This window comes from Geotrypetes seraphini, chromosome 3 (genome assembly GCF_902459505.1).
Source record: "Geotrypetes seraphini chromosome 3, aGeoSer1.1, whole genome shotgun sequence".
In the NCBI taxonomy this organism is placed as follows: Eukaryota; Metazoa; Chordata; class Amphibia; order Gymnophiona; family Dermophiidae; genus Geotrypetes; species Geotrypetes seraphini.
In genome coordinates, this window is record NC_047086.1 from 156,507,173 (window position 1) to 156,530,103 (window position 22,931).

The window sequence follows — 22,931 nt, forward strand, 5'->3', positions numbered from 1 at the left end:
TAGGAGTCTTTAGAAGGTGAAATGACTTGCCCAAGATCACAAGGAATGTCAGCTGGATTTAAACCGTAGATTAATTGGTTCTCAGCCTGCTGCTTTCTCCATTAGGCTACTCCTCTATTCACTCTGAGAACTTACAAATAATATTACCAAGCATGATGGCAGGTATTCTCAGGTGTATTGTATCCCTGAAATACTTAGCACTTAGTTGTGAACATATAGAGGGGCATAATAAAAAAACGTCTAAGTCCCCTTTTGGCCTAAGGTCTTAAACGTTGAAAGTAGAAGCAGGGAAAATGTCCATTATCAAAAAAAAAATGTCTAAAAGGAGAGGTTTTTTGATAATGGCCTGCCTCTATGTTCAGCTGTTTAAATGCCCAGACCCTAACACCGGTTACAGAATTTCCCCCCCCCCCCCCCCAAACAACGATCCAGGCAGAAGGGAGCCCAAGCCCTCCTGCCCGGCAACACCCTGAACCCCAGACAGCATCGGGGCAAGAGGGAGCCCAAGCCCTCATGCCCTCTTGTCCCCCCCCCCCCCCGACTCCCCGACAGCATCGGGGCAGGAGGGAGCCCAAGCCCTCTTGCCCCGCGATCCCCAACCCCCCCACCGAGTCCGATGGGGCCAGGAGAGAGCCCAAGCCCTTCTGGCCCGGTGACACCCCCTAACCCCCACCCCCCACTAAAATACGGGCAGGAGGGATCCCAGGCCCTCCTGCCCTCGATGCAACCCCCCACAACCACCTCCCCCCCGCCAACCCTACGACTCCCCCTCCCCGTACCTTAAAAATTGTTGGTCAGACAGACGGGTGCCAAGCCCGTCTGTCCAACAGGCCAGCCATTTCCAGAATGGCTGGCCTTGGGGCCTGATTGGCCCAGGTGGCTCAAACCCCACCCACAGGTGGGGCTTGAGGTGCCTGGGCCAACTGGAATCGGCCCAGTTGTCTTAGGCCCCGCCCACAAGAGGGGCCTAAGACAACTGGGATGATTTTGGTTGGCCCAGGCGCCTCAAGCCCCACCTGTGAGCAGAGTTTGAGCCGTCTGGGCCAATCAAGCCCTAAGGCCAGCCATTCCGGAGATGGCTGGCCTGTCGGACGGACAGGCTTGGCACCCGTCCGACCAACAATTTTTAAGGTACAGGGGGTGGGGGGGTTGGCGGAGGGGGCAATCAGGAGGGTGGTCGTGGGGGGGGGGGTTGCATCGAGGGCATGAGGGCCTGGGATTCCTCCTGCCCGTATTTTAGTGGGGGATGGGGGTTAGGGGGCGTTGCCGGGCCAGGAGGGCTTGGGCTCCCTCCTTGCCGGATCGTGGGGGGGGGGAAGAGGGGTTGGAGATCGCCGGGCCAGGAGGGCTTGGGCTCCCTTCTGGCCCCATCAGACATGGGGGGGGGAGGTTGGGGTTCGGGGAGTCGGTGGGGCAAGAGGGCTTGGGCTCCCTCTTGTCCCTATGCTGTCGGGGTGTTGCCGGGCAGGAAGGCTTGGGCCCCCTCCTGCCCGATCGTAATAGCTGGGGGAGGGCTGATCGCTGCTCATCTCTTCTACCAGCGATGGTGATCGCCCACTCCCCTCCGAACCGCAGCACTTCGGGGTAAGGATCACCAGCAGGGGAGATGCCCTGCCGCGATGCTCACCCCAAAGTGCCGTGGTTCAGAGGGGGGTTGGGTGATCACCATCGCTGGCAGGAGAGATGAGCCATCTCTCCTACAGCAAATGTTGCAGTAGGGGATAGGCAGGTTGCTGGGGCCGCTGAGCTGCAGCGATCAGCTCAGCGGCCCCTTTTCGGCACTTTATACCTGTTTTGATTTAGTCTAAGTCAAAACATATGTGCCGACTAGGCAACCTGCCTAAAGTTTTGTTTATACCTACTGTACGCCAAGGTGTAGGTCGGCCCACCGCTCGCCCTTTCCCCTCCTCTAAAAACGCCTCTTTTTGCTCAATGCGTTTAGAGGCAGGGGAAAGGCCTAAGCTGGTTTTAGATACGTCTAAAACCAGCTTTGAGTATGGGTACTTGGACGATCAGGCTTTTTGATCGTCCAAGTACCCATTTAGGCCACTTTTTAGACGTGTATTTTTTTTTTTTTATTATGAGCCCCATAGTTTTTATTTAAATTGTATTGTTAATGCATATGAAATATAATTCTTTTTCTTTATTTCAGGATCCTCTGCAAAAGAATTTTTTACAAAATCTAAACTACCTATTCTTGAGCTTTCTCACATTTGGTGAGTACGCTATGCAGTGACATATTTTCACTAATTGTAAACTACAAGACTGCCATTTACTCAGTTAACTGTGTAAGTCAGTATATTAAAACCAATTGGCTCATTAATTCAGCCCAGTGGAAAAAAGTCCACACTTCCAATTGTATATCCCCAGACACTGGTGATAGAAGCTTGACCTTTTGTAGGATATTGTCATCTGGAGCCACCTTTCTTTTAAAAAAATTTTTAATGCTTTAACACCACATATCAGAAAACGTACACAGACTGACTGCCAACCATAAAACCACATAATCACCAGTGTAAATTTAAACTCCCCCCCAACCCTCAGATTGTAATCATAACAAAAGGCAGTGCAAAACCTCTAAGGTATGCCATACCACAGCTTGTATAGCTTTCATATAGCTTGAAAGTGGCCCATAGAATCTTTTTTTTATGGCATTAAGTACAAATAGTCCAATTTAACAAGCACTGGTTCCTTGGTAGGCATTGTCACCTGTCACCAAGCAGCCACAATACGAAGTCGAGCTGCAGAGACTACTGAGGCAAACAGCTGATAAGCTTTACCTTCCAAGCATGATGGCTGATTATTAAGAAGAAATGCATGCATCTACAGGGGCATATCCTGGCGAAGTATATCTTGTAACTGAGCTATCATATTCCAAAATCGCTGGGCCTTGGCACATTTCATGATCACACACACACAAAAGTACCATCCAGTTCACAACCTCTCTAACAAAGGCTTGTACCATGCCCAAAGATTAATCTAAGATTGAATTGGTGTATAATACTACAGAAACAGCATTTTATAGCCAAGTTCCACATAGATAGTTGCAATAGAAATCTTAAGCAATTTCACATACAAAGCTTCTCAACCACTATGATCTATGGGAATTCTCTCATTTTTGCTCATAATTACATGGGGCTGGACAACTATATATCAGCCCTTTATAAAGTCAGGAGATAAGGCCCAGATGCACTCAGCAACGGAATATATTCACTAGGGCTTGATCCCCCGACTTCCAATCACACACCACATGTAATGTAATTTATTTGTAATGTAATTTATTTCTTATATACCGCTACATCCGTTAGGTTCTATGTCTATGCATAAAATTATTCAATTGGCAGTAGTAAAAATAATAAGTTCAATCAATTTCATATTCATCACACAGCGCTTCAAAGGGGATAAAGTACCCTTAAGTGTCAACTGTTCCAACACTCACAACCCTTCTCTGCCCAGCGAGTAAATGGAGTTCTGTTATCTTTTGAAACAAAACCTAGTGCATTTAGTATAGGAGTGTCACAAAATTATTGTTGGATCCTTCCCAGCTTAGCCGGGACTATAGTGGGGCTGTGTGGTTTCTCCTCCCACTTCGTGGTGATGTTTTCCAGAAGTTGAGGCTCAGTCCGACTAGTAGCCAGAAGACTAAGGCACAGAGTAACTGGGTGAAGTCAGACACAGAAAAGTAGTTCCTTATTTTTCGGAGGTGTTGCAGGTAATAAAATAAGGAAGATATCACCTGAGAGATGTGGAGAGCGATTAGGTTGGAGTCGAGTATTCCTAGGCTGCATGCTTGGTCTTTCGCAATTATGATAGGTGAATCCCAACGTAGAAAAGGACAGATGTAGTTGCAGTGTTCTTTGTGGATCCAGATGTAGTTGCAGTGTTCTTTGTGGATCCAGAGGAGTACCGTCTTGGAGGTGTTTAGTTGTAATGTGTTGACGGACATCCAGTTTTTGATTTCCAAGAGGCAGTTCAGTTTAAAGTATAAAAAGAAACAATATTCTGTACTATTGTCATTTTATAAATCACAAATAATGCATTAAGGAGGGACTCATCAGTAGAAGTAAGGCCTCGGAACAGGCTTCTGAAGATTTTTCATCATCAGCGTAGCTGGCTCCTTCAGGTATAAAAGCCGCCAAGCAGAAAAATCTTCAGAGGCCTACTCTGAGGCCTTCCTTCTGCCGATGAGTCCCTCCTTGATGTAACTTCCGGAAGTCACATCAAGGAGGGGATTGTCAACTGAATGAAGGCCTCCTTGACCAACTGAGCGAAGTGTGTGGGAGAAAAGGTAGCCTCCATGACACAGGGCAGGAGCTGAAGTAGAGTCATTAAGGTGGATCCAGGTTTCCGTTGGTGTGAGCAGATAGAGAGATCAAGAGGTCGTGGATATAGGCAAGTTTGTTGGGAATGGGGGAGGAGGAGAGGAATAGAAATGAAGTTGGTGATATTGTGGGTTGGCCCGCAGGAGTAAGGTGGACTGTAAGAATAGGGCGGGAGTTGGTTGAGAGGACTGGGATTGGGGTTGATGTCCCTAGCAGAGAGCAAGAGGATGAGGAAAAAGATACAGGTGAGGGTAGGGGAGGTGAGGAGGGACCTACTGCTACGACGTGGGTGAGGTGTACATAGGATGAGAGGGGATGACTGAATGAGGAGAAAGTGTTGGATCTTTAGGGCAGAGAAGAGGTTCGTGGATATGAGGAAGGAGGCGGCAGTGGGTTTAAAGAGTGAGTGGTGTGGTAAGAGGTTCAGTGGCAGGGAGAGGGGAAAGATTGGGAATGGTTAATATCAGCAGGAGGGGAAGTAAAGGAGTCATGACAGTGAAAAGAGGAAGGGGAACCAGGAAGAGACTTGGTTGTGGGCTAGTCTACAAAGCAGAGGGGTCACATGCGAAGGTAGTATATCAGTGTCATAAAGAGGCAGCAAGGTTGAGATGAGGGGTTAAAAAAGTTTCTGTTCGCAACTCAAAAGGATCAGTCCTAAGTGTCCATCCCTTTTAATCACCTTGCCATGTGATCCATGTTGGTGGAAGATGGAAGCCAGCAATTCAGGTAGGCTAGGCTTGGGGTTTCTTAATTGGGCCAGCAGGAGGGGTGTCTCATAGAAGAAAAACATTTTAAATCCTTGCCATGTGATCCCTGGTTCCTTGGGCCAAAGCGCACATAAGACCCCTTAAAGACCCACTCCTCTCTCCTAGTCCCCTCAGACAAACTTGCTTCAACAGACACTCCCCTGGCTATTTACAGCGAAGAGTAGCCTTTGATGGTGGCTGAGGTCAGCTGCCCTTTCAAGGGGCATGCCTCTTCGCATCTCCTCCTGGGAGATACGACCATGTCAGCTTTTATGGTTGGGGGGGGAAGAGGTCATTGCAACAGCCACCCAGTCCAGGGGTGTCTCAGCAGAAGTGATCCATAAAACGCCTGGATTTCAGAGCCATTTGATTAGTGCTTCAGGCACTAGAGAAGTCTCTGGAAGCCAAGGCAAGCAGAGTGTTCTTGGACAATGTGACAGCGGTAGCATATGTCAACAGGCAAGGAGGCACCAGGAGCACCTCGTTGTGCCTAGAAGCTCAACTTCTCTTCCAGTGGGCAGAAGCTTACTTGCAGGCTCTCACAGCCGCACATGTAGCAGGAGTGAAAAATGTGCAGGCCGACTTTATCAGTTGGCCGACTCTTAACTTGGGGGAATGATCACTGTTTTCAAAGGCATTCGACACCAGAGTTTGGTGGTGGGGGCCTCCAGAGATGGATCTGATGGCCTTGGCAGTGAACATTAAGATGCCTTGTTTTGTACAACCAAAGATACGAACTTGGAAGCGAGGGGTTGGATGTATTAGTCCAAACGTAGACTGAACTCTTGTACGTATTTCCTTTGTGGCCCCTGCTCTCAGTTGAGTTATCCGCAGGATTGCGAATCATCTAGAATTGATGGTCCTAGTAGCACCCTGTTGTCCTCGCAGATCATGGTATGTGGACCTGGTTCATCTTCAGAGGGCCTAAGACCTCAGCCTATTGGTGCAAGTGGATCTTTTCACTCAGGGACTGGTCCCTATCAAGAATCTGGAATGCTTTGGGCTTATGTTATGGCCTTTGAGCCTACGGTCCTGATGAGCAAGGGTTATTCAGACGTAGACGTTACCACATTGCTCAGAGCTAAGAAGCTATTGATGATAGCAGCCTATGCTAAGGCCTGGAAGTCCTTTCAGCACTGGTGTGCAGCGAAAGATGTAGAGCCCTGGCAAGCTCCAATTTTGGTAGTCCTGTACTTTTGCAGGAGGAACTTCAGAAGAGATTCTCGGTAGGTTCCCTGGAAGTGCAGATAGTAGGTCTTTCCTGTTTCCAAGCTCAAGGGGAACAAGCCTCTCACCCAAATGTTGCCTGTTTCATTAAAGGGGCTCTGCAGTTGTGCCCTCCGGTGCATTCCCCTTTCCCTTCTTGGAACATTAACATTGTGTTACAAGATCTCAGAACTGCTTCATATAAGCCCTTATATGACAGTGCTTCTCGTTGTGGTTACAATCAAGACAGTGCTTCTCTTTGTGGTTAGATCAACGAGACGAGTTTCCAAGTTACAAGCTCTTTCCTGCAGGGAGTTATTCCTTAGGTTCACAGAAGCAGGGCTTTCCTTACACGTGGTCCTGTCTTTCTTACTGAAGGTAGTCTTGGCTTTCCATGTAAGTCAGAAAGTCCGTTTGCCTGCCTTTCATCCTACAGGTTATAAGAAAAAGGATAAAGCGTTAGGTTTTCTGGATGTCAAGTGAGTTCTTCTCCAGTACTTCGAAATTGCCAATGAGTTTTGCCTATCGGATCACCTTTTTGTTCTAACCAGTCATGCAAAGAAAGGGAGTCAGGCATCTAATGCCTTGATTTCCAGATGGATTAAAAATGACCATTTCCTTTACATATGTGGGCTGTGGTAAACAGTCACCGATTGCATTGAGAGCACACTCCACTGGAGGAGTTACTGCCTCGTGGGCAGAGACTAGGGTTGTCTTGCCAGAGGAGATTTGTAGAACGGCTACATGGTCTACCCTTCATACCTTCAGGTTCTATAGGATGGATGTAGCAGATGGAAAGGACACTGCTTTTGGGGCCTCCGTCTTAAAAGCAGGTGCATTGGGCCCACCCTAGACTGGGGACGACTTGGGTATATCACTGACGTTCAGGACCACTAGACACATTGCACTGGAAAGAAAGGTTAGATTCTTACCTCATTAATCTTCTTTATTCTTTAGCACTCTCCAGACCAGTAGAGGTTAATCTTTACGAATGGGTATATATCCAATCATGACCAGCAGGTGGAGACTGAAAACAAAACTGTGGGACAGTATATAATATACTCCCTTCTCTATTTACCTCAGTCTTCTTTCAGTCTCCAGCAGGTGTTGAGTGATCTGTACCCATCTCCCTTGGTAGGGCTGTTGGAATTTGTTTAGGGGGTTTCTAGTCCCTGTTTTTGGCCGGACAGAGCTTGGGCGGGCCCTGTTTGGGGGTCCGTCCGACCTCGGGGGTGTCAAACCCGGCGGGTCTCGAGCGGGATCCCTCCCCCCACTTCCTCCACCTCCCCACATTTTTTTAGAGGAGCCTCAGCAGTAAGCCTTGCCCCCTAAATCAAGCAAGGCATATTGCTTCGAGAGCCTGTGGAGTCTGTTCTGTAAAAAAAAAAAAAAAAATCCTGAGGTAGTGCTGGTCTGGAGGGTTGTTTCCCTTTAAGAAAACTGTATTTTACTGTATTTTTTCATCTAACCGGCACTTTTTTCTAGCTAGGTCGCATATGGAGCAATTGTGCCCTTCTCCGGGGGAGTGGGACACAATTAGGTCCAGCCGCGAGGCACTCGCGGCCGGCCTGAACTCGGCGGTTTGGGTCGGTGAGGTGGTGGAGCTCCGTCGGCAGCGGCTGCAGGCGCCCAGAGCTCCCCGCCGATGGTGCCTCGCGAGTCGGCTGGGAGCAGTGGGGAAGCCCGGTCTTCCTCAACCGCCCACGGAGGGATTCGCCGAAGGATTCCCTCTCAGCTGATTTTTTGACAGCTGATGCCGACTTGCCTGTTTTAGCGGCTGGGACTGTTCAGCCTTCTCAGCCGCTACAGGCCATGGAGGGAGCATTTTTGGCGGGAACTTCGCCATTTTCTCTGTCTGGCCCCTCCATTTTGTCTGCAACCTCAGGTGACCTTCCCCCTGTATTGCAAACACAGGGGCAGGTTTCAGCAGGGACCCCTGCTGGGGCAGGGAGTCCCTGGGGACCCCCAGGGGTTTTTTGTCCCCAATTTAATTTCTTTCTTTGTGCAGACTATTGGGGGTCCCACGTGCACCTGGGGGGTTTCGGGGGTTGTTTTCCCTCCGCGCCCCCTATGGCTTGCGTCCCTCTTTTCGTTTGGCGTCCCCTCTTCCTCCTCCCTCCTCCAAGCGCCCGCGGGGGGGCTTGGATTGCGAATGGGTGGTCGGAGGAGCGTGTTGGCATGGTTGAGGACCTGGCTGCTTTGGCAGGCTTCCAGGTTCCTCTAGAGGGGACGCCCGCTGGCAGCGGGGCGGCGGTTTTCCCGTCTTCCTGAGCAGATGTGTCCGTGGTGCGCTTTTTATTCAGAGGGATGAGCTTTTAGACCTGATGTAGCAGGTCTCCTTGGTGCTGCATTTTCGCAGTTGCGCCACCGGAGACCCCGCGTATGGGGGCCCCTCTGCTTCAGGGGGGTCTGTCCTGTTTCCCGCTCTTTTCCTGTGCATCAGGATTTTCGGGATTTTGTGTTGGCGCAGTGGCCTACGGGCGCCGTTTCGTTTGGTGTGCGCCTTGGCTCATGGGTATCCCATCCCGGAGGGGGATAGGGCTACCTTAATTACGCCAATGGGGGACGCGGTGGTCTCGGCACTTCCTAAGCGGCATACCGTGCCTGTTATGGACGGATCTGCTCTTAGGGTCTCTGAGGAGCGTACGTTAGAGACACTTCTTAAGTATAATTTTGATGTCTCTGCCTTGGGGGTCCCGGCAGCTATTTGTGTGGGGCTGGTGGCTCGCACCGTGTTTCGGTGGTCTGAGCATGTCCTGGATCGTGAGTCTGATGACTGGTCCTTAGTGGATCTGGAGGTGGTGAAGTTTGAGATGACTGCCTCGTTCCTCTCGGTTGTTCTTTGTGACTTGGTGCTGCTAAGTCTGGGTCTTTTGGTGGCCGCACGCTGTATCTTGTGGCTTCGCGCTTGGTCGGCGGTTGCCGCGTCCAAAACTGAACTTCCCAAAATTTCCCTTTCGGGGGTTGTTTTTTGTTTAGAGAGGACTTAGATCCGGTGGTTCAGACTCTGACGGACCCGGAGTTGCCCCGTCTGCCTGAGGACCGTGCCCGCCCGGCTTCTCGGGTTGGCATTGCCCGGGGGCGTCTGCGGGAATTTCGCAAGTTTCGCCTGGGGCATGGGAATGCTTCTTTCCAGGCTTCCGGTTTTTCCCCGGGGTCGGTTGGCTTAGCGCATGCAGTCTTTTTCAGGGGGCCCGTCGGGGGGCTGGGAGTTTCCCCCCCGGTTCCCCTGCTGCCCGTCCTGCGCGATGTCTCTTTGCCGGCGCCCCCTTTGGTTCCCGGGGGTGCCCGGCTTCGCAACTTGTTTCCACAGTGGGCCAAGATCACGTCCGATCTGTGGGTCCTGGTGGTGGTGCGGGACGGTTATGTACTTGAATTTTATCCGCTCTCTGCCGGATCATATCTAGCCTTTCCATGTCAGGTGGCATGGGAGACGCTAGCCTTTCGCCAGACCCTTCAGCGCTTTCTAGATCTCTAAGCAGTTGTCCAGTGTCCCCTCAGGAGTGCGGTATCGGCTGGTATGCCATTTCCTTTATGGGGCCCTAAAGGGAGGGGACCTTTCGGCCCATCCTTGGTTTAAACTGAGGTCAACAGGACTCTCAGAATTCCCTTTTATTCGCATGGACACACTGTAGTCTGTCCTTCTGGCGGTTCGGCCGGGGGAGTTCCTGACTTCTCTCACTCTGGCGGAGGCCTACTTGCCTGTTTCCATTCGAGCCGCTCCTCAACTCTTTCTTTGCTTGGCGATATTGGGTCTGCACTATCAGTTCTGGGTGCTTCCCTTGGGCCTGGCCACGACTCCCCGGACGTTCGCCAAGTTGATGGTGGTCGTCACGGTGGCATTGCAGTCAGAGGGCTTTCTGGTGCACCCCTTCTGGGATGACTGGTTGTTTCGGGCGAAGTCGTTGCAGGAGAGCGCCCGAGTTACGGCTCGGGTGGTTGAGTTTCTCCGGTCGCTGGGCTGGGTGGTCAACCTTTCCAAGAGTCGGTTGGTCCCCGCTCAGTATCTGGAGTACCTTGGAGTTCTGTTCGACACCTCCTTGGGGAAGGTCTTCCTTCCAGAGGCCCGGGTAAGCAATTTGCAATCTCAGATTCGCCTTCTTTTGGCGTCCCGGTGTCTTCGGGCGCCGGATTTCCTCCAAGTCTTGGGGTCGATGGCAGCGTTCCTGGATGTTGTGTGGTGGGCCCACATGTCTCTTCAGTATGCTCGGCTCCGTAGATGGTCACCCCAGTGGCTCAGTTTGGAGGTCCCTGTCCCTCCGTGAGGCTTGACGCGCTGCAGTCTTCTTTGGTGGCTCCAGACCTCTCATCTGGTCCAGAGAATGAGTCTGGACCTATCGCAGTGGACGGTGCTTCTCTCGGATGCCAATCTCCTCGGTTGGGGGGGCTCAGTGTCTAGGGGCACCTGGTCCATGGAGGAAGCATCCTGGTCAATCAACATGTTGGAGACCAGAGCCGTCCCTCTGGCGCTATTAGCCTTCCGCTCCCGCTTGAGGGGCAAGTCGGTCAGAGTCCGATCTGACAATGCCACAGCGGTGGCTTATGTCAATCGTTGAGGCACCAAGAGCGCTCAGGTGGCGGAGGAGGCGGCTCGGCTCATGCTTTGGGGCGGAGTCCCGCCTTCTGGACCTCTTGGCCTCTCACATGGCCGGGGTAGAGGTTGTTCAGGCGAACTTCCTCAGTCACATCTTAGATCACAGAGAGTGGTGTCTCAGCCCTGTGGCTCTTCAGTTGATAATGCCAGCTTGGGGTCAGTCCCTGATGGACCTGTCGGCCACGAGTGGCAAGGCCAAGGTGTTCCGCTTCTTCAGTCGTCGCAGGGATGGACTGGCCGAGGGTCTGGATGCTCTGGTTCAACCATGGCCAACAGAGGGGCTGTTGTGCAGGTTCCCTCCGTGGCCATTAGTGGGCAGAGTTCTTCTCCGCATTGTTCGCCATCCGGGTCTGGGGGTTCTGGTGGCTCCAGATTGGCCTCGACATCCGTGATACGCAGATCTGGTGACACTCTGGTGGCGGATCCTCTTCCTCTGCCTCCCTTGGACGACCTTCTGACGCAGGGTCCCATTCCCATGTTCGCCCGTCTCCCTTCTGTCTTACGGCTTGGCTTTTGAAAGGGGTCGCCTTGGTAAAAAGGGGTATTCAGATAGGGTGATTTCTAAACTCTTGGGGTCCTGGAGGCTTTCTACCTCTCAGGCTTCTGTGTGGATTTGGCACTTCTTTGAGGGGTGGGGCCAGGTGCGGGGAGTGGTCTCTCTTCGCGTTTCTGTGCCTAACTTCTTAGAGTTCTTGCAAGATGGCATGGATAGAGGCCTGGCTTCGGCTTCTCTCCGGGTTCAGCTTGTGGCCTTGTCAGCCTTTTGGGGGTTTGTGACGGGTCAGCGTTTGTCAGCCATTCCTGATGTGATTCGCTTTTTGCGGTCGGCCAAGGTGCTCAGGCCTCCCGTGCGGTCCTCTATTCCCTCTTGGAATCTCAGTCTGGTTCTCTCTATTCTGATGCACCCGCCCTTCGAACCGTTGGGCGGCTGCTCTTTGAAGGACCTTCCTCTGAAGACGGTCTTTTTGGTGGACATTTCTTCCGCTAGGCGTGTTTCTGAGCTACATGCTTTCTCTTGTAGGGCTCCCTTCTTGGAGTTTTCTAGGGAGCAGGTTGTCTTGAGGCCTGTTCCTTCCTTTTCTGCCAATAGTTGTTTTTTCCTTTTCATGTCAATCAATCTGTGGTCCTCCTGGTCTTGGGTAGTTGGGAGGGCTCTTCTGAGCAAAGTCAGCTGAGCATGTTGGATGTTGGTCGGGTCCTTCGCTCTTATGTGCACCGGACCCAGGAGATCAGGAAATAAAATCATCTCTTTGTCCTTCTGACTGGTCCTCTTAGGGGGGCTGGCGCTTCTAGGGCTACTATTGCATGCTAGATCAAGGAGACTATTGCTTCTGCTTCTCTTCTGGGGCAGCAGCCCGTTCCGGAGTTTCTCAAAGCTCATTCTACTCGGGGTCAGGCGGCTTCTTGGGCTGAGTCGTCGCTCGTGCCTCCAGTGGACATTTGTAAGGCTGCGGTTTGGTCTTCCTTGTATTCCTTTGTCAGACTCTTTCGGGTAGATGTTCTGGCGCGTCAGGACGCGGTGTTCGGTGTGTGTGTTCTGGTGTCGGTCCTTCGGGGGTCCCGCCCGTGTGAGGGACTGCTTTGGTACGTCCCATTCGTAAAGATTAGCCTCTACTGGTCTGGAGAGTGCTAAAGAAGGAGAAATTAGGTTCTTACCTGCTAATTTACTTTCTTTTAGCTTCTCCAGACCAGTAGAGGTCCCCACCCTGTCTATTGTTGTTGTGCTTGGGGCTGTTTCGCGGGCAGTTTTTGTTTTTTGCTGCGGGTTCTAGTATTTTTCTAGGGCCGGGGAGAATTAAAGAACAGCGGCTGTGGCTCGGCTGGCTTAGCTGGCGAGCTGTGGGGACATTTTCCTTCTGGTATTTCTCCTCTGCATTTTCCAACAGCATTTGGGTATGTTATTTGTTACTCCTGTTCGGAGTATTGTTTTCTTTCGGTTTTCCAGTTCTTGGTTCTGCTTGGCTATTCGGCAGACTGAGGTAAATAGAGAAGGGAGTATATTATATACTGTCCCACAGTTTTGTTTTCAGTCTCCACCTGCTGGTCATGATTGGATATATACCCATTCGTAAAGATTAACCTCTACTGGTCTGGAGAAGCTAAAAGAAAGTAAATTAGCAGGTAAGAACCTAATTTCTCCTTTTAGGTTTGTCTAGTGGTCCTGAAGCCCCACCCTGTGAATGTGTTTCGCCTGCCTTCTGCCTCAGAATCAGCCTGGATTTGAAGAACTCAGTTTTTCAGAGGAGCTGAGATGATATATATATAAAAAAGGAAATAATTTATCAGTGGGTGCGACCTTCTTCTTAAAATTTCCTTGCAATTGCCTTATTTCGTATGCAAGTGATAAATGTGTGTTTCTGCACCCAGTCCAGTTAGAAGATTTTCTTAAAGATAAACCTTTGCAGATAGTAACTTAATTTTTATATGTTTCTTTTGCTAGGGAGGATAATTGTTGACATTTTTAAAATGTGCCAATAGTTTTTGCCTGGCAAGATGTTATATTTGGTTTTATTAAATTGATTTCCTAATATGCGGCACTTGCGGTCAGAAATAATGTGGACTAGATCGCTGTTAAATGATATCTTGAGTTTTTGGTTTTCTTGAGCATTTTTATACTGCTGTTTGAAATTGGTATACCTATATGTTTTTTATATAATTGTGCCTGTTTTATATAATTGTAACATGATAAATAAAGATTTTAAAAAAAGGAAATAATGCATAGTAAAATCCTCAAGCCTATATAGTCTGGTTTAAGTCTCTGCCTGATAGCAGGATGTGCGAGTAACTATGAGCTCTTATATGTTTAGTACTGGTTGCACAAGTTTGGATGTTACATTGTTGATTAGTATTTGTTACAGAGCAGAACAGAATTGTGTCGGGGTTTTACCCTATTATCCCTCCATTCAGTTGCCTTTTATTACAGTGCTACTAGATTGCTTTTGTATGAACTAAGGGGGCAGGAGCAGCTTTCTGGGAAGGAGGCGAAGATGAAGGCATGTTCGACAGTTTTCTGCAAGCAGCATGCGAGTTGAGATACTGAACCCTAGTGTTCAGAACCACTAGACACATCTTCACGAAAGAAGATTACCGAGGTACGAGTAAGAACCTAATCTTTCTTTTAGCTATGTAACTCCTCACAAAGTCTTCTGAGAATCTATTCTGGTCTACTACACTTCCATTTCCATTTGAATTTGTTTTCTGCAGACCTACTCCAGACTCTTCATCTGTGAACATAGCACAGAAATAATTGTTAAGGATATCAGCTTTTACATACAGTGGTACTTCAGAATCTGAACTTAATCCGTTATTGAACTCAGTTCGAGTTCCAAGACAATTTTTCCCATTGAAAATAATAGAAACGGCATTAATCCGTTCTGGTACCTCAGAATCCGAACGTTATCCGTTCCCGAACTCAGTTCGAGTTCCGAAACGTTCGAGTTCCAAGACAATTTTTCCCATTGAAAACAATCGAAACTGCATTTTCAAATAAATATAACAGTAAACACACAAGTTTTGTTTTGTAATGTTTTATTCATAACACTCTCGGATATTAACCAATAATAATACAGTACAGTAGAGTAATTTTCAGTACAGTAATGTAAAGAAACCAGTCTGTGAAAAAGAAAAGCAAGCAAGCTGGACTTAATTTTAAAAGGCTTCTGTGTTGCCGGTCTTGTCCGCTGCTTCTTATTGTTTTAGACACTACAGTGCTGAAACTAGAGAACTGAAAGCAGGACAACTAGTGTTCTCACAGTTCCAGAGCCCTGAAGAAATGATTATCTTATCGTGAAACGTTGGCCATTGTCTAGTTTCAGCGCTGTAGCATTTAAAGCAATAAGAAACAGTGGACAAGACCGGCAACACCGAAGCCTCTGTGAAATAAGTCCAGCTTGTTTTGTAATTTTTTATTCATAACACTCTTAGAACTGTATTAACCAATGATACAGTAATACAGTAGAGTAAGGTTCAGTACAGTAATTTAAAGTAACCAATGATTACCAATCATGATTTGGAACCTGGAACATGAGGTAGATTATTGTTAGGAAGGCAAGTCACTTTCCAGATTAGCCTCTGGTGGTTCAGGTGGAGATAGAATGTGAAAGCATGCGTTACCAGGCAGGTGTCTTCATTCTGCTCCTTTTAGGCTCTTTGACAAAGTATTGTAGAAGGCTTGGGATCACATTGTGTTGGCATCAGGTGGTTCTGGTGTCTTCATTCTGCTCCTTTTTATGCTCTTTGCCAAGGTACCACTTGTAGAGGGCTTGGGATCACCTTTTGTGTTGGCATCAAGTGGTTCAGATGGTTCTGGTGTCTGTATTCTGGTGGTGTCTTTTACGAACCAATGTTCCAAAGTGGTTTGATGATGACGACCTTTTTGAACTTTTCTAAAATGTTCAATATTATCATCATTGAATAAGTTAACACACCTGTTAATAAGGGCTTTATCGAGGTGCCACTTTTCTACGACTGCCTGTGTTTTTGAGCAGATCCTTGATTTCAGCTGTGGGTATGGTACCTGGGTCTCCCTCTTCCTCCCCTGAAGAAATTTCCTGGGCTACTTCTTTCTGCTGCTGCTGGTTGAGGTGCTGAAGCTCTTCCATTATCAGCTCTGTCTTGTGATCATCCCCTAACTCACTGACATTCTCTTCGCTGACTTCCAAACCCATGGACTTGCCCAGAGATACGATGTCAGGAACAACAGGTGGTTCTTCAAAGCCTTCAATGTTCCTTTCAGCAACACATTCTGGCCAGAGGTTTTTCCAGGCAGAGACCAATGTTCTCAAAGACACTTCCCTCCATGCTTTCTCAATGATTCTTGAGCAGTGGAGGATATTGTAGTGATCCTTCCAGAACTCTCGCAGAGTCAATTCTGTTTCATTTGTAACTTCAAAACATCTCTGGAACATAGCCTTGGTGTACAATTTTTTGAAGTTTGAGATCACCTGCTAAGCCATTGGCTGTATAAGAGGAGTGGTATTGGGGGGGCAAAAATTTGATCTTGATGAAGCTATATTCACCCACCAAATTATCTTCCAGCCCTGGTGGATGTGCAGGAGCATTGTCGAGGACAAGGAGAGCCTTGATCGAGAGGTTTTTCTCCGGCAGATAAACCTTTACACGAAGAGCAAACTCCTCGTGTAGCCACTCAGTGAAGAACTGCCTGGTAACCCATGCTTTCACATTCGATCTCCACATAATATTAAGTTTTCTCGTAATAATGTTATTCTTCTTAAAGACCCATGGGTTTTCTGAATGGTATACAAGGAGAGGTTTGATCTTGCAGTCCCCACTAGCATTACAACACACCAAAAGAGTAAGGCGGTCTTTCATTGGCTTATGGCCGGGTACAGTCTTTTCTTCCTTTGAGATGTATGTTCGCCTGGGCATCTTTTTCCAAAAGAGGCCAGTTTTGTCACAATTGAACACTTAGTTCGAAACATAGCCCTCACTGATTACAAATTCCTTAAACTCCTTTACAAACTCTTCAGCTGCTTCAACATTAGAACTGGCTGCCTCCCATGGATCCCAGTCCTTTTTTTAAAGTTTTCGAACCACCCTCTACTGGCTTTAAACTCCTCCTTTTCATCAGTAGGATCAGGCAGGCCTTTCACTAGATCTTCATGAAGAACTTTGGCTTTCTCACAAGTGATTGTCTCTGAAATCACATCACCAGCAAGCTATCTTTCATTAATCCAAATAGAGAACAGTTTTTCCATCTCTTCCATGCTTTTTGATCTCCTAGAGGTCAGTGTAGTGACCCCTTTGTCCACATTAACTGCTTTGATAGCTTCTTTATTTTTCAAAATTGTACACACAGTCGATTTAGGCATCCCAAACATAGCAGCAAGATCAACCATACGTGTACCGCTTTCATGCTTAACAATAAGCTCTTTCTTAACTTCAATTGTAGTTCTAACAGCTTTCCTCTTATTTTCTGCTGGACACATGGCTAATATAGGTGGCCTGAGGGTTGTGCAGTTACAAGATCGGACCCACGTGGCAGAAAGAGCAAGACCAGGTCCCGCTGGCAGAGGCAGCAAGACCAGGTCCCCCTGGCAGAGGTAGCAAGATTGACTCAGTGGCAGAAACAGCAAGACCAGGTCCCCTTGGCAGAGGCAGCAAGATTGGCTCAGTGGCAGAAACAGCAAGACCGAGTCCTCTTGGCAGAGGCAGCAAGATTGGGTCCTCTTGGCAGAGGCAGCAAGATTGGGTCCTCTTGGCAGAGGCAGCAAGATTGGGTCCTCTTGGCAGAGGCAGCAAGATTGGGTCCTCTTGGCTAAGGCTGCAAGATTGGGTCCTCTTGGCTGAGGCAGCAAGATCGGGTCCCCCTGGCTGAGGCAGCAAGATCGGGTCCCCCTGGCTGAGGCAGCAAGATCGGGTCCCCCTGGCTGAGGCAGCAAGATCGGGTCCACCTGTCTGAGGCTGGAAGATCGGGTCCCCCTGGAAGAAGCAGCAAGATCGGTCCCACATGGCAGAGGCAGCAAGATCCGAGCATACAGGAACTGCAACCATTGCTCAGCCAAAAGCTTTCCTCCCAGGCAGAAACAGGAAGCTGTGTTAGAGGGGAAGCTTTGGGCTGAGTAACGTGGGTTCAGATTCCAAAGCAGCATTCGGATTCCAAGACAAAATTTACTTAAAAAAAAAATTCAGATTCCAAAACGTTCGAGTTCTGGGGCGTTCGGATTCCGAGGTACCGCTGTATTTTTAACCAGCTTTTACAAAATAGAATATTCTGGAAACATTTTCAAATTACATTCTTCCCTCTGTATTTGCAGTGGTTGGGGGCGGGACATAGCTTCAAATATGGAAAAACCATGAATAATCTTTTATATGTTATTCGGGGGGGGGGGGATAACACCACCGTTATTACTATTGAAATTACAAATAACAAACAATGGTGGGAGACCTGACCTGTTCCTGAAGGAGAGGCAATATCAGTGAAGAAAGCAGTGATTTTCAGGCTGATAGCAGTCAAGCAGTGATTTTCTCTGTGCATGTTGGGAAGCAGCGTTTTTCTCTGTGCATGCTGGGAAGCTGGGAATTAGCGATTTTGTGGGTGAAAGCTGGTAAGCGCCAGACTTTTTTATCAATACAGTACAAGTACTTTACTCATGATGTAATTTGGGGGGGAAGAGTCAGTATGCGAAAAATTGTGAATATTTTAGACTCCCCTGAAAAAGTTGGTTTTGTTTTTCAATGCAAGCAAATAGTGCCTGAAAATAAGAGTCAACGGTCATGGAAGTTTCCATAGCAATGGCATACATTGACATCAAAATATGATCAGCTCTTCAAGTTATAAATAGTTATGCATTTTTTATGAAGAAAATATTTGATTGTGTTGGTCCATAGTGGCATTGCCACTACTAGTTCAAGAAATTTGAACCAGCAACCTCATCGCTGTAGAGGCCATGCCTGATTGCTGTGCAATACCAGGTGAGTTTCTTAATACAGATTCCCAAGCCTGTAGTTTTGGTTTCTTCACTGAGGTTCCAAAGCCTTCAGTGGGTGTCTGTCTGTCTGGTTCCTAAGCCAATGATTGGGATGCTTACTTAGGTTCCCAAGCCTAAGGTGGATATCTTCCCAAGCCAAAGTTCTAACTGCTTTATTATTCATTTATTACATTTTATTGAATTTATGATATTTTCGACCAGATGATGTAACTGATGGAGAAGAGAGAACTTTTTTTGATCTATTATCATACTGCAATTTTTTTCTTCATTTCTTCAATTAAGTCAATCTAGTCTTGATACAAGGTGCATTCTGTGGTTTGGCTTGACTGTCCAAAATCCTGAGCTGCTAATCCAGCAGCAGATATTATCTTGTGCTTTATCACATTTTGCACTCATTCACTTTTTTTGTTTTGTATAGTGTGCTTTATCTCCACTGGCAGCCAGAGCTAGCCTTCAGATATTATTGAATAAATTAGATATTGACATCAAAAGATCTATTCAATTTCTGTGATAAAAATATAGATGGAATTAAATACATATTCACAAAAAGAAATTAATTAAATCAAAAAATTTCAGGAAGAAAGATGGAAAGAAAGCAGCACAATAGCTGGAACCAGAGAATATTACCAATTTGTGCCACTTGACTCAAATGCTATTGTGTGAGTAAGGTTCAAATGATACTACTTACTTTGTGACCAAAACTTAAAGTATTGACACTATAATTCCATGCTTGGGAAATTACAGCTGCTTCCTAGTTATTATGTTGCATGCATTTATGATAACAAATGATGGATTGACAACATTGCTCAAGAATAAGTTTAAGAAAATGACATAAGGTTTATGCACCCACATGACCCTGCTAGTTCATTTTACTAGCCTGAAAGACAAAACATTTGCTGGGTACCAAAACAAAACCTTATTTCTGTACTCTCTGCTCCATTGTTTACATCATCTGGTTGACAATATCAGTTTCCAGAAACTATTTTGTCAAATGTGGTGCATAAATTCAGCTTGGGAACCTAGGTTAAGCTGCCCAATCATTGGCTTAGGAACCAGACAACACCCACAGAAGGCTTTGGAACCTCAGTGAAGAAATTAAAACTGCAGGCTTGAGAACCTGAACTAAGAGACACACCTGTGGCTGATATTGCACAGCTTTCAGGTGTGACCTCTACGACAATGAGGTTGCTGGTTCAAATTTCTTGAACTAGTAGTGGCAATGCCACCATGGACCAACATAATCAAATATTTTCCTCATAAAAAATGCAAAACAGTTTATAACTTGAAGAGCTGACCATATTTCGATTTTAATGTATGCCATTAGTATGGAAACTTCCATGACTTTTGACCATTATTTTCGGGCACTGTTTGTATGCATTGAAAAGCAAAACCAACTTTTTCAGGGAATCTGCTCTTTCTAATAGTTAGTTTGAAAATGTTTCCAGAATATTCTTTTTTGTAAAAGCTGGTTAAAAATACCCAATTTTTGACATTTTTTGAAAAAAAAAAAAACCGACGACTTTAAATTGAAATTACTAAGTAAGGAGATTAGCTTATAAGTTGAAATCATACATTTGAGAACTAACCCCCCTTCTACGAAACCGCGCTAGTGGTTTTTAGCGCAGAGAGCTGCATTGAATGGCCTGCGCTGCTCCCGACGCTCATTGAGTTCCTATGAGTGTCGGGAGCAACACGGGCCATTCAGCACGGCTCCCCGTGCTAGAAACCGCTAGTGCGGTTTCGTAGAAGAGGGGGTAAGTCATATAAAATAAGACAACATTTTATGGGGATAGTTTTGTTATTACAGGAGCCACAGAAGGCTAAACCTTGATATTTTTTAGCTTGGTCCATTTTTTCTGCTCATTTTGAGGCTTTTAACATATGTCAGTTTCAAAAAATGAAAATCCACATTAGTTCCATTGAATAGATCATAAAAAGTTGTATAAGATTGCAAAGTTTCATTTGGTTAGCTTCAATGGCCAAGGAAATATTTTGTCTCAATGTAGAGAATGACACGGGAACAGATTTTTCTACGTCCCCGTGGGAACTCATTTCCTGTCCCAGCGAGTTCTTTTCCTGTCCCTGCCCCATTCCTGCAAGCTCTGTCCTCATCTGCACAATCCTCAAACACTTTAAAATCATAAGTGTTTGAGGCTTGTGCGGTTAAGGCAGAGCTTACAGGAATGGGACAGCGACAAAATTCGCGGGGATGGGATAATTGAGTTCCTGTAAGGACAAATTTGTCCCTGTGCCATTCTCTCTCTAACTCAATGTTGCCAAAATTGTGCAGGGATACTGTACATGAACGTAATATGGTATCAAACAAACAGCTATAGCTCTACAAGTATTCCACTGGCGGATCTTAAACTTTATCAGAGTTTGTTTGGGTCATGTAAGATTCAGCATACAAAGTTTCATCACTTGACAAGGAATGACCCAAAAGTGGAGGGAATATTTCCTCTGAATATTATGTTGTGGGGAGGATTAAGAAACCTGCTGTGCTAACCTTAGAGGTACTTTGGTAAGATATATAGAACTTGAATTTCTCCTTTTTGAAATCTATGGAGAAAATGTAGGGTTTAATGAAATTTTTTGAGAAAGTGGCTTCACAGTCCCAAAAATGAGTTCAGCATTCTGAAAAAACTGTCTCTCTGGAACAGAGAGAGGCTGGGGAAGTTTAAAATCTTGGAGTGGCTTTGTTGAGAGAGAAGAACTTGGTTCAAAGGAAGATAGAATATTTGGAAAACCAGTTAAGAAGAAATATACTGAGCTCTTACAATTGGAATCTTAAGAACTTCCTTAAAATAGCATCTCACCAAATCAACTGGAGATTATCAATGGAGACATGGGAACATTCAAAAAAGCAATGGTACTTACCGTAACAGTTGTTATCCAGGGACAGCAGGCAGCTATTCTCACTAGTGGGTGATGTCATCCGACAGAGCCCCGATACGGACGGCTCACAAGCATGTCTTGCTTGAAGAAACTTAGAAGTTTCGAGATGCCCGCACCACGCATGCGCCAGTGCCTTCCCGCCCGATGGTCCGGGCGTGTCTCCTCAGTTCTTTTCTTTCCGCGGAGCTGAGAAGTTTTACTTCAATTCTGCGCTGACTGAATTCCCATTTTTGCCTTCTAATCGCCGCGATTTTGGGTTTATTTTACTCTTTATTGTGTGTTTTCTTTGTTTTATTTCTTTTTTAAAAAAAAAAAATAATTTTTTTTTTCTTCCAGCGAGCCGGCCGGGTCGGCCACATGGCTCAGGCCCCGCGTCTTCGATCTTGCGGCGGAGCTTTTTCGGCCTATGTCCCGGCCAATCACCGGTTTTAAAAAGTGTAGCAAATGCCAGCGCGCGATTTCGCTGACGGACCCGCATCGACGCTGCCTGCAGTGTCTAGGTCCAGAACATTTCCCGAAATCGTGCCGGCCTTGTTCCACTCTTACAGCGCGGGCGTTTAAGCGGCGCTGTCTGTTGTGAGAGTCGATGTTTAAGATGGAAGCGGCTAAAGAACCTCAGGCTTCGACGTCATCGACCGCTTCACCTGTCCATGCGAAGCCAGCTGCTACTCCCGCTACTCCGGGCCTTCTGAAGCCGGCTTCGTTTGTTCCGGTTTCGGCGCCGGTGCCTGTCCCCGTCTCCTCGACTCAGGTACTGCCTTCCACTATTCCACCTGTGGTCATTAAGGTGCCGAAAGCTTCCAAGCAGAAGCACTTGACCACGAAGGAGCACGAAGACCGTGCTGGGGGACCCACTTTCGGTGCGGAACCCCCCATATCGGCTTCGCTTCGGTCCCTGCTTGAAGCTCAGTTTATCGAGCTCATGCAGACTATGGGACCTAGGTTAATTGCCTCCATCCAGGGTGACCTCCCGTTCCCGATCCAGGGGGACGGACCGCCCCCTCCCCCTCCTCCTCACCGCTCGATCTCGCTGCTTGGTGAGGAGGAGCGGCGAATGGCGGCCGGTCCCTCGAGGCGGGCTTCCCTTAGCGATATGCTTCCCTTGGAGCCCATTACGCCTCCGCGCCGACAAGGTGCTGTTCCCCCGGGTGATAATCGAAGCCCTGGGCATAGTAGATCTCAGGAGGAATTCTTCCGCACTCCATATCAAGCCTGGGCTGCATCGCGTGAGGCGGCTTCAATCCCGCCCCTTCGCTCCACTGCTTCCAGTCCTATTCCTTCTCTGGAAGCTTCAAGGGACCATGCGAAGCACCGACATTCTCGCTCTCCCTCCAGGCACCGGGAGGGGCATCGATCCAGGCACTCGTCGCGGCACTCCTCACGCCATTCTGAGGTTTCGCCACAGAAGAAGCTGCCATGTCTGGGGTACTCTTCCTCTGATTTGTCGCCCCCGGAGGGGCCGGAGTACGAGGAACCGTCTACCTCTTATTCTCCTTGCCGCTCCCAGGTCTCTCGATCCTGAGGCTTCCACCTCGTCCAGCCCGTCTCGGAGGCCGGTGCTGGCAGACCAGTTGTCCTTTTCTTCCTTTCTCCGACAAATGGCAGATGACTTGGATGTTACTTTGGACACTGGGTCTCGGTATTCAAAGGAGTATCTCGACACCATGCACTTGCCTCATCCTCCTGCAGAGTCTCTGCGACTTCCTCTCCATAAGTT

The 22,931-nt window shown here is 47.7% G+C and overlaps 1 protein-coding gene across 9 annotated transcripts in view; it reads left to right on the top strand.

Moving 5' to 3' along the window:
- The window catches only part of REPS1 (RALBP1 associated Eps domain containing 1), a 234,711-nt gene that overhangs the window by 67,029 nt on the left and 144,751 nt on the right, over positions 1-22,931 (top strand). For all 9 annotated transcript variants that reach the window (XM_033938631.1, XM_033938627.1, XM_033938628.1 and 6 more), the window contains exon 7: positions 2,153-2,216. In XM_033938631.1, coding sequence (XP_033794522.1) covers positions 2,153-2,216 — 64 coding nt within the window. The remainder of the gene's footprint in view (positions 1-2,152; positions 2,217-22,931) is intronic.